Below are 11,415 nucleotides of genomic sequence, written 5' to 3'. Positions count from 1 at the left end.
CTCCACCAACTCAATCATCTGAACCATATCATCTGCCGAAAAGGAATCCAAAGAAGAAGGATTTGCTGAGTCCGGACCCTTTACAGAGACCGGTTACTCGATGGCCCAAGAAGAAGACTGAAGAGACTCGTTCAAAGAGGAACGAGGACCGTACCTCCAAGAGGAGCAGGAGCAAGTAATTCTGCTCTTGAATACTTGGCTCTTGTAGTTGTTTAGTGGTTGTGAGACTATGTGGAACTATGTGTTAGCTATTTGTGAAACTATGTGGAACTCCGTTTGCTAATTAGTTGAACTTCGTTTGACATGTCTATGTACTTCAAGTTTTATTAATGTATATGTGATGCCCAAGTTTAATTGTTTGAAATCTGTTTTCTAGACTCTATATCATTGATGTGATATTGTTTTTGAAAAGAAGCAAGCAATTAAACTTGAAACCATAAAACACAGGACCCTACTGCCAAGGACCCTGGCAGTAGGGTCACACAGCCTACCGCCAACCCCCTGGCGGTAGGTTGAACCTACCGCCAGGGCACTGTAATTTTTCGTTACAAAAACTTCGAAGGCAAAAACCCCTGCCACAGCCTACCGTCAAGGGTTCTGACGGTAGGGTCAGACAAGCTACCACCGGGCCCTTGGCGGTAGGGTACTTATCCACGTCAGCTCGGGCAAACGGCCGCCGTCGCCCTCCGTCGCACCCTACCGGCAAAGACCCTGGCGGTAGCCTGTCTAACCCTACCGTCAGAACCCCTGACGGTAGCAAAAGAATCAAATCCCGAAATCAAATCCCGAAATTCTTTCCAACCGGGATCAGATCCTGAATTGATATGCGAAAAAGGGTCAAAACACGAAAATTTGCCTAGCCATGCCGCGTCGCGTCGTGGGACATAGGCAGTTGCTTTTCCTTTAGGTCGTGTGTTAGGGCATGGCCAATGCATAGCCCCAGGGTGATGCCTCACATGCCATGTAGGATCGGATAACAGAAAAGATAGGTTCGGATGGGGAAGTGGGATCCTCTCCAGAAGGCGGGTGCTTAGAGACAAAAAGTGTGGTCCAGTGCATAAAGTTGAAAAAGTTGAAATGAAAAGGAGGGATGCATGTGTAGTGAGAGTCACTTTCTATTCTTTGATGAGGTCTACTAGTAGTAGCTTGCATTGGGGAGAAAAAATCAACACATATACTTCAAATTACTTTTGTCATGAGGCATATATATCCATATGCCACCATTGTAATGTTTACCGGCGCGCTCGGGCACAGCCACCTGGTCCCGCTTCCCTTGACCCCACTCGTCATTGGGGATCATCTCTTTACCTGTGTTCGCGTTGACCGTCTCCCATCTCTGCGCCCTCTGTTCTATTCTAGTGGGTGGTTTCTCTGCTCGGGCTGCTGTGCCCGACGCGCGGCCGGGGCGCGATGACGTGCGTGTGTCACTCCGTGGGGCCCCTGCCGCGTCGCGTGCGTATGCCATGCCCAAGCTGCTGAGTGCCCTTCTTCCTCGTCTCCGCCCCGCTGCAACCTCTCCTCGTGCCTCGCCTAGCTTCCTTCGACTGTCCTCTGCTGCGGTCTGTTGCGGTGGCCTCCTTTGCTCTATGGACGCCGCTGGTTGAGGTTCGTGCTGCTGTTCTTCTTGTGTTCTTTCCAACACCTCTCTTCTTGCTTCGCTCTACTGATTTCACGTAGTTGGGCTTCTTTCGATCGTGTGCAGCTTGGTTCGACTTGCCGTTGTCGCCTGCGTCGAGCCGTGGGTCTTTCTGTCCTTCGCGTTCAGGTTAGTGGGCGCCCCTTCTACTTGCCTATAAGATGTTTGATGAAATGCGCGCGTGATGTTCGGTGAAATGCATCTGTGCTAACGTTTGTTCTACGGTTTAGGTTGTTTTCCTAGTTCGTCCTGATGTTTGGATCGCGTGCTCCTCCAGTCCTCCTTCCTAGCTTTGGTAAATAGGCTGTTCTTTTGCTTCTCTGAACCGCTATGAGCCGCGATTTTTTCTTGCTTGCATTTGCATCGTTCATCCCGTGGTGTTGTCTTTTGACCGGTTATTTTCTAAAATTCGCAGGTTGTACGATCTTGCCCGCTGCTGCTTGCCATTTGGTTATGTGGTACAGTGTGAATCCGGTGGCTGCCCAGATCTGTACTGCGCGTAGGGGCGGGTGTTCTCGGCCAGAGTTGGGCGTTCTTGCTGACTTTCTGTCTAACCTATCCACAAGTATACTAGCCAATTTCTATTTATTTGATTTTCCTTTCCAAGTACTCCCTCAATTCCTAAATATTTGTCTTTCTAGAGATTTTAAATGGAACACCACATACGGATGTATATAGACATATTTTAGAGTGTAGATTCACTCATTTTGCTTCGTATGCAGTCACTTGTTGAAATATCTAGAAAGACAAATATTTAGGAACGGAGGGAGTACATGCTTTAGTTTATCCTGGTCTGCGTACCTTTTTTATGTTACCTTGGTGGTCGATGCAGAATCACAAATGCAAAACAAGATGTGCAAATGTGAGGATAGACCTATGATTCGCGTTCACAACTTGTTCTTGTTAAAAGAACTACTCTACAAGTTTGTTGCAAGTTACAGTAATTGTGAGGATATGATACCTTATAGAAATGATGCCTTAGTGTTTCTTGCTTGTATCTGCATCGTTGCATGCCGTGATTGTGTTCTGACCAGTTCTTTGTTGTATTTTACAAGTTGTATGATCTTGTCCGTTGCTGCATCTCGGTTCTGCTGATTGCTTCATCACCATTACAATTTTTGAGATATCTAAGCCGACGTCTCGAATAGTACAGAACAGTCAGTCGGAACTGCAGGAGTCATCTTCACCTTAATCTAAAAATAGAAGGTTTTCCTTTTGCTAGATCTCTGAAAAATCTGCAGTGGAGTAAGCGCTGGCATTACCTACTGCTCTGGTTTTTGAAGTTAATTGCAGCTGGCAAAGCTTGCACTGATGTTCATCGTTCGCTGTGTGGAAGCTACATAATTCTATAGTAGTGGAACACTTGTTCTGGTCTGATCATCTTGTAATTTTCCTTTTTTCAGCTTAACTATTGTAGGGTAGACAGACTCTATACATACTGAAGAAATGTGCCCGTCCGACAGTCCTTCATGCTCAGTTGTAGTGATAGCTTTGGGTACTGTGTGCACCCTTTCATGTAATTGTGTTACCTTGTCACATACGTCAACTTAGATCTCGGAAAGCGCGGGTGCATTACATTGTGGAATGAAGGGAGTATCTTATACTGAGTTTATGAGGAAACAACTGGATTAATGTTAATGATCCGGTGTTGAGAATAAAAAAAGGTGGAAGAACATTGAGTGGCTTTAGTTTTGTTACCGGACGTACAATGTACCTTTACTGCACTGTTATGGATTCAGATAAACTGGGCGTGGTGCATGCCTTTGTATTGTGTTCCTGAACGTTGCTTTCTCCATGCCAAGTCTTTTGTTCTTAGAAAAGAACTCTTTTGTTGCATCCACATTAACCATATATATATTTCCATTTTCCATATATATTTCTATTTCTTTTGTTTGAATTGTAACTTGTTGGTACAAAATAAAGGCCTCAATTTGCAAAAAATTATTTTCCCTAATTTATTTTTTTGCAAATAGCTCTTGGTTTAAATCTGGGCATTGTGGTGCTGGAGAAGGACATGTGACACACATTCTTCTCAGCTATTTTCTCCTCTGATTGGGCCCAGCCCAGCAAACATTCATGTGCCGGATAAGCTACTTTTGGAAGCTCTGGTATATATTTTGAACAAATATTTCCTTTCTTTAATGCATGATAGAACATCCAACAACACAGCAATATAAGAAAACGCTTTGGTACAATTGCAATATATTATAGGATAAAAATATATCCTCTACGATGCTAACTACTCCCTCCGTTCCAAAATAGATGACCCAACTTTACACTAAAGTTAGTACAAAGTTGAGTCATCTATTTTGGAACGGAGGGAGTATTCATTTGCAAAGTTATCTAAAAAAACATATCAATTCAAATAACAAGGCCATTGTACTAAGATCACCCAACTGCATTCTTAAGTTAAGCAAAATACTTGCATTTAATTCTTGGTTTGAATTGGGCTTTTTTGCCATTTAGCGCAACAGGAGCTTGCATGTTTGGATAGCCATATCTTAATAAATTATGTGTTTGATCTCTAAATGTGCTTGAACACAATCAAGTCAAGGAAGATGTCACGTCGCATCTTCGTGGAAAGTAAAGTTGTCTATCATATACCTACCTTGCGCCATTTGGTTCTATGTTACCCAATAAGATAACAAAATATGCATGCTCAAGTATATATTTTCAAAGATAAACTATCCTTCATTTTCACCTTAAAGGGTTTGAATTAGTATCCTAAGTGGTTACTAAAACCTACTTCTAATGAATTCAAATATTTGCAAAACACTTGGGTTTGACATGGTATCTGCACTTGCTCAAACATAAAGTTACTGAAAAATGCATATTTTCAACACGCATGGTTTTAAATGGGCCTCTGCGCCATTTGGTGCAATTGGTCATCTAGTAATTTGTAGAAAATGTGGCGAGATGTAGAGCTTGTAGAACGGATTCCACTTCGCGCGGAGCTACTACCGAACGATTACTAGTGCCATGCGACCAAGAAGATATGATTGCGCATGGTACATCAAAAGTCATACTAGACTGATGCTCAATACCAAAATTCTGACAAATTGAATAATCTGAAAGGATATCGACAGGAGCTCAAAGTACTAAGCATCATCATAACAACACGTCATAGTAAATTCGTCAAAACAGACTGATGAACAAGTAAATAGGCCAATGAGCACCATAACAAAATAACGGTCCTCGGTAAATATTCAAACACGGTAAATTTGTTCAGCCAGAGTCACAACAGACTAATGCTCATGTTCAGGCCAACGAGCACCATAACAACACCAGGTTATATTCAGGCATTCTTGGTTGTGAGCTCCAATAGCCGTCATCCGAAGGCTAATCATCTTCCTTGCTTGGTTTAGGCGGCAAGCCCAATAGTTGTTCTCTAAAAATCGGCCCCCCGTGTGTACGGGCCACACCATAGAGTATTGCAAGGACTCCTATAGCCGTCCCGATTGTCCCAAAATATATTTTACGTACATAATTGGGGTGACTTAATACGAACCAAAAATCAAAACATAAATCAATTAGAAGCGGATTTAAATAAGTTGTTTACAATCATCTAAAATCTGAGTAGTCCATGTGACATAATAATTACCATGGTGTGTGCTTCGACGACTTTGTAGTGTTTGCAGCTAATTGAGGTCCATGCTGCTGTGGCCACGCAAAAGAAAATTACATAGTTAGCCTTACAAACGGTGAGACAGAATTTGGAGTAGAACATATAAAGATAGTTAGTAAGCGCTAACTTTGCATATATGATTGATCGTTTGATATATGTTTTTTCTTTAGGGATAAACCACACTTATTGATTGGTAGAAGCACGGTTTACAGGGATAACAAACAGGTCGTGGGGTAAACCCATCAACAAGTGGCGACTCCCAGCTAAAGAAGAAGAAAAGTTAGCTAAATTGTGAGCATTAAAATTCAAACTATATGACTTTCAAAAATAAATTCGCAACTCAAGAAATCCCTTGATTGGGCACGAATCTCCTTTATAAGATCGTTTGATCTGGTGGAGCCAGAAAAAATAATGTAAGATTAAAAAATGAGCAAGAGCATGGCCCAAAACTGATTATGCTGTTCCGCTAGCAGTTTCTTTTGCCACAATATGGTAAGAATTCTAACAAGAAAGAAAAGGCTGCTAAATCTGCGGAAGTAGAATTCGTATTGTTGATCTCAACGCGATAAATTATACCTATTCTGCAAATTCGACAAGGGCAGAATTAGGTCTGATTCTGCGGGAGTACCTTTTTTGAAAGACTTGATTCAGAGGAGCTGAAGCGTTGAGGGAAGCTCCTGCCATGGCCAATCCTTGGCAACAGCAGACTCTGTTCCTCCTTAACGGCCGCCCTAAAATACAACTGCGGTGGTCGCCCAAGGGCGCGACCGCAGATCTTTCTCGCGGCAAACAAAAGCGAAGCTGCCATCTCGTCCTAGTTTTATTCTCGTCGCCGGATCTGTTGGAGTTCCTCAATCCTCTTCTTCCAATCCAATCCAGTCCCCTCACCCTGGTGCCCATTATAATGTGTCGGCCGCTAGGTTTTCCGTATCCGACGGGAAACGGCCCGCTGTTACCAACCTTTCCGTTATCGTGTTCATATCCGTTTACCTCTCCAAAAGCCTGGCCCGTGTTCATGCCCGGGCTGGACACTCGGCAAACCCTAAACGGCGTCCGTAGCGCCCGTTATAGCGTTAATGGTACAGGGCGCACACCCCTCGTCCGTGATGGGCCAGCCCGTGTTTCAATTTTTTCTTTTGTAAAATGATGCAAAAATCAACGTGCTGAGAAGGATTCGATCCTGCGACGCGGGCTTACAACGCAGGACTCGCTAGCCACCCGTCGGATAATGGAGTTCCTCAATCCTCTTCTCCCAATCCAATCCAGTCCCCTCACCCTGGTGCCCATTATAATGTGCCGGCCGCTAGGTTTCCCATATCCGACGGGAACACGGCCCGCTGTTACCAACCTTCCCGTTTTCGTGTTCATATCCGTTTACCTCTCCAAAAGCCTGGCCCGTCTTCATGTCCGGGCTGGACACTCGGCAAACCCTAAACGACGTCCGTAGCGCCCGTTATAGTGTTAATGGTACAGGGGCGCACCAATCCAGTCCCCTCACCCTGGTGCCCATTATAATGTGTCGGCCGCTAGGTTTCCCATATCCGACGGGAACACGGCCCGCTGTTACCAACCTTCCCGTTTTCGTGTTCATATCCGTTTACCTCTCCAAAAGCCTGGCCCGTCTTCATGTCCGGGCTGGACACTCGGCAAACCCTAAACGACGTCCGTAGCGCCCGTTATAGTGTTAATGGTACAGGGGCGCACACCCCTTATCCGCGATGGGCCAGCCCATGTTTCAATTTTTTCCTTTGTAAAATGATGCAAAAATCAACGTGCTCAGAAGGATTCGATCCTGCGACGCGGGCTTACAGTGCAGAACTCGCTAGCCACCCGCCCTAGTTGAGTTATGCGATAACTTTGAGCTTCTTATCTCTTTTAGTCTTTCTTTATCTCTTTTCCTTTTCTTTTTTTCGTTTTTCTTTTCATTTCTTCCTTTTTCTTTTTATTCATTCTTTTTCTTTTTTAGTCTTCTTTCTTCCTTTCCTTTTTCTAATTCAATATAAAAAGTTCACCGGATTTATGAACTTTTTTTCAAATTTGATGAACTTTTTTCAAAATTGGTGAACTTTTTCTCAAATTAAATGAACTTTTTTCTAATTCGATGACATTTTATCAAAACCAGTGAACTATTTTCAAATTCGATGAACTTTTTTTCAATTTTGGGTGAACTCTTTTTTGAAGTCGGTGAACTTTTTCCAAATTCAATGAACTTTTTTTCAAGTTCGATAACTTTTTCTCAGGTTTGTGAACCTTTTTCAAAACCAATGAACTTTTTTTGAAAGTCGGTGAACTTTTTGTCCAAATTAGATGAATTTTTTATTAAAAATTGGTGAACTCTTTCAATATAGATGAACTTTTTTTGAAATTCATGAACTTTTTAAAATTTGCGATTTTTTTGCAAAAATATTTGACCTTTTTTTGGATTCCAAGAACCTTTTTTTAGTTCGTGATTTTTGAAAAAAATTCACATTTTTTGTGAACCTTTTCTGAAAAGTCAACAGTCAATGTTGAACAGATCAGCGGTCAACAACGACCGGTTAATTCGAAACTGAGTAAAACGATCGAAGCAGAAAAAAACGAAGCGAAGCAACACCTTTTGTTTTTTGAACGAGCGATCAAGGGAACGAACCAGCGCTCGCACTCTTTTATATTGGGCGGGCCCATGACTAGATGTACGTGAGCGCTCATTCTCCTTACCGGCGCAGAAGGCACCGGTTAGGAGCTACCTGGACACTCGGTGCCCACTATTCTTCTTGTCTCTCAATTCTTCCTTCTGAATCTGATAGGCCCATTAGGCCCACTGGCGCCTTCTAGTCTAGATCCCTTCTCTATCCTTTTTTCCCCTAAGTGCCTGCGCAGCGACTATTGATCACATTATAAGCGATCGCTGTGGGATGTCTCGCTGAAGCTTTTCGAGTAATCGCGCCCGCCCATGATTCGCACAGAAAAAGAAAAACAACGTACGGGTGAAGCGCGATTCAAGGGAGCTCCTGTTCGGCGCCTTAAGCGCCTGAACAAGTAGCTGGCGCTCCTGCACGTGCCCCACCTCATGGGCCGGCCCAAGAACGTGTATCGCAGGAAACTATAAAGGCGCGAAAAACAGCCAAAAACTAACGCCATCCCCAGGATTCAAACTCCCGTCATTACGTTAAAGTAGGAGTTCGGCTAACCACCACACCCTCTCCACTGTTGTGAAACATAATAGCTCTAACGCTATAAGAACAACGTGGCAACACTATTTATTGTATAGTAGCATTCCATCTACTGTATCATTTAGTTTTGTGACTTATTTGAACAAAACATGTGAATTTGAAAACATTCATAATTTTTGAAGAAAAAGTTCACCAAATTTTCAAAAAAGTTCATGAAAAAGGGAAAAAAGTTTGTCAATTTAAAAAAAATCAACAAATAAAAAAATCATTGATTTCCAAAAAAAGTTCAACAAATTGGAAAAAAAGTTCATTGAGTTTGAAAAAAGTTCACTGAATTACAAAAAAGTTCATTGAATTTGCAAAAAAAATCACGAATTGGAAAAAAAGTTCATCAAATTTCAAAAATGGTTCATCGATTCTAAAAAAGAGTTCATCAGTTTTGGATAAAAGTTCATCGATTTGAATAAGTTCATCGAAAATTGAAAAAAACTTCAGGTGGTTAACAAAAATTGAATAAGTTCAGGGATTTAAATAAAAGACCACAAAAATTGAAGAAATTTCATGGAATTTCAAAAAAAAATCATTGATTTGAATAAGTTCATGTATTTGCAAAAAATTCGTCGAACCAGTTCGAAGAAAAAATAAAAAGAGAAAACAAAAAAAGGATCAGGAAAAAGGAAAAGGAAAAGAGAAAAAAGGGAAAGGACAAAATAAAAGAAGCAAAATGTTGCAAGTTAATGCAACCGTCTTTGTTGCCCGGTGGTTACACCAGTATGTATCAATGGGGGATATCCCAGGTTCGAGTCGCGACCAACTCGCGTGCATTTTTTGCGAATTAAAACATAGGAACCGAAACCTACATGGGCCAACGCAGAGCGTTATCAGATTACACACAAAGCGCCGAATAGGAACTGCCGTGATTCGATCCCTGGTCTCGTGGCAAGAGCTAGCTCTAGTAGCCACTACCCCCGGATCTGGTTCATGATAATATTGAGATGTTATTTTAGTTGAGGCGAGTGAAGCCGGTTTTCCTTTTTTTTTGTTTTCACGTTATTTTCATCTTTTTTTTCTTCTGTTTTTGTGTTTTTCTTTTTTTCTTCACTTTTTGTTTAGTTTTCCTTTTCCATTTTTTGCTTATTTTGATTTTAATCTTCTGCGGGTTTTGTTTCTTTTCAGTTTTCCATTCAAATGCTTGTTCAACATTTTGTCAAATACTTGTCAACATTTAAAAAAAAATACTTGTTCAACATTTTCCAAATACTTGTTCAACATTTTCTTAAATACTCGTTCAACATTTTTATATACACGATCAACATTTTTTAAAATATTTGTACACCATTTTTTCAAATATGTGTTCAACATTTTTCAAATCCCCGCTCAATATTTTTTATATACTTGTTCAACATTTTAATTACTTATTCAACATTTTCAAATAGTTGTTCAACATTTTTAAAATACTTGTTCAACATTTTTTATTATTCAACATTTTTTAAATACTTGTTCAAAAATTTCAAATACTCGTTCAAAATTTCAAATACTTATTCAACATTTTTCAAATACTTGTTAAACATTTTTTAAATGCCTGTTCAACAATTTATAATACTTATTCAACATTTTCAAATACTCGTTATAAACATTTTTAATAGTTATTCAAATTTTCAAATACTTTTTCAACATTTTTCAGAAATTATTTCAGCATTTTCTAAAACTTATTCTACATTTTTAAAATACTTGTTCAACATTTTTCTAAAGGCGTTTTTAAGAGTGTTTTTGTGTATATATATAGAAATATAACATTTTAAAACATAAATAAAAGTATAAAAATAAAGCAAAAACGAGAACAGAAGACAAAAAAATAGGCTTTGTGTCCCGCGCGGCAGGGCCAACCCATATGGGCTCCCCCCGACGTCCATGTGCACTCGCTGAAAGCGAGAAATAGGGGTCCCCAAGCGCCTATTGAGCTACTTGGCGCCCACGCGTCCCCGCTCATGGGCCAGCCCAATAAAAACAACGCTTGACTGGATTCCTAGCTCCCTCGCGTTCGACCAGTCGCCGTTGATAAGTTGACAGATAACAATTTCTCTCTCGTTAGGGTTTTTGTCTTCCTCTCGCCGCCATCGGCGACGTAGAGAACTTTATCCCTCGCAGTCGTCTGTCTGATCTTCTCCGCTCGGGCTGACCACGGGGCAGTCTAGCACTGCTCCCCGGCCTTGTTGGGGGGTTAGGTGTTTTGGTTTGCGTTAGGGTTTTATGTTGTTCCTGGCAGCAAGGAGATCGCGAGATCGGATCCAAGTTTTCTGAGACGATGGCTAAGCAAGGTACTCCAGGCTCGTCTGGTAGCAAGGGAAGGGGAAGCTTGAGGATCTCATGGAGGAACTCGCCCTAGAGGAGGATGACCTGGATGACGTTGTCTTTGAGGAGGAGGACGCACCACCGGAGGAGGATCTCCGGTGGATGATTCTGGTTCGTGTTCACATCGACAAAACCTTTAGCACCTACTAGTTCTTCCGCAACATGAGGTCAGCCTGGGATCTCGCTAGACGAGTCAAGATCAAATCCCTAAAAGATAATCTGTTCATCATGCAGTTTGAGTGCCTAGGAGACTGGGAAAGAGTGACTCTTAGGGGTCCATGGCACTTTCGGGGTCACCCGGTGATCATTGAACCTTATGATGGTTATTCAAAACCCACGTCGATCGAGCTTTTTAAGTTTGAAATTTGGCGAGGATTATCGACCTCCCCATTGCCTACCATGGAAAGGTGAAGGCATTGGCGGCTAAGATTGGTGAGTTTGTGGAGTCAGAGCCAGCATCTTTTGATTTTGAAGGGAACTTTTATAGAGTGAGAATCCGTCTGGATGTCCGTAAGCAGTTGAAGAAAACGACATGGATCGTTCAAGGTGGCCAGAGAGATATCTTTGCGGTAAAATATGAGCGGCTTCCGGATTGGTGTCAGGTCTGTGGTATGATGGGTCACGAATTTAAGGAGCATGGCCATGGTGTG

General features: G+C 41.8%; 1 protein-coding gene and 1 long non-coding RNA gene across 2 annotated transcripts; one reads left to right on the top strand and one right to left on the bottom strand.

Annotated features, from left to right (window-relative positions):
- Positions 1-1,344: 1,344 nt before the first annotated feature.
- Positions 1,345-3,455, top strand: LOC119271634. The gene is made up of 4 exons (XR_005134649.1): positions 1,345-1,605; positions 1,703-1,765; positions 1,867-1,931; positions 2,052-3,455. It is a non-coding gene; the product is annotated as an uncharacterized LOC119271634 (long non-coding RNA).
- A 1,335-nt stretch (positions 3,456-4,790) lies between these two features.
- LOC119271633 lies at positions 4,791-6,102 on the bottom strand. The gene is made up of 3 exons (XM_037553381.1): positions 5,890-6,102; positions 5,238-5,293; positions 4,791-5,132 (listed from the first exon to the last, which is right to left on the bottom strand). Exons 1-3 carry the CDS (start codon positions 6,067-6,069, stop codon positions 4,976-4,978), a joined length of 393 nt encoding a protein of 130 aa, XP_037409278.1. The 5' UTR covers positions 6,070-6,102; the 3' UTR covers positions 4,791-4,975.
- Between the last annotated feature and the right edge of the window lie 5,313 nt (positions 6,103-11,415).

This window comes from Triticum dicoccoides, chromosome 3A, assembly GCF_002162155.2.
Source record: "Triticum dicoccoides isolate Atlit2015 ecotype Zavitan chromosome 3A, WEW_v2.0, whole genome shotgun sequence".
Taxonomy (NCBI): domain Eukaryota; kingdom Viridiplantae; phylum Streptophyta; class Magnoliopsida; order Poales; family Poaceae; genus Triticum; species Triticum dicoccoides.
The sequence above is the reverse complement of the archived record's forward strand: the minus strand, read 5'-3'. Positions and strand labels throughout refer to the sequence as shown.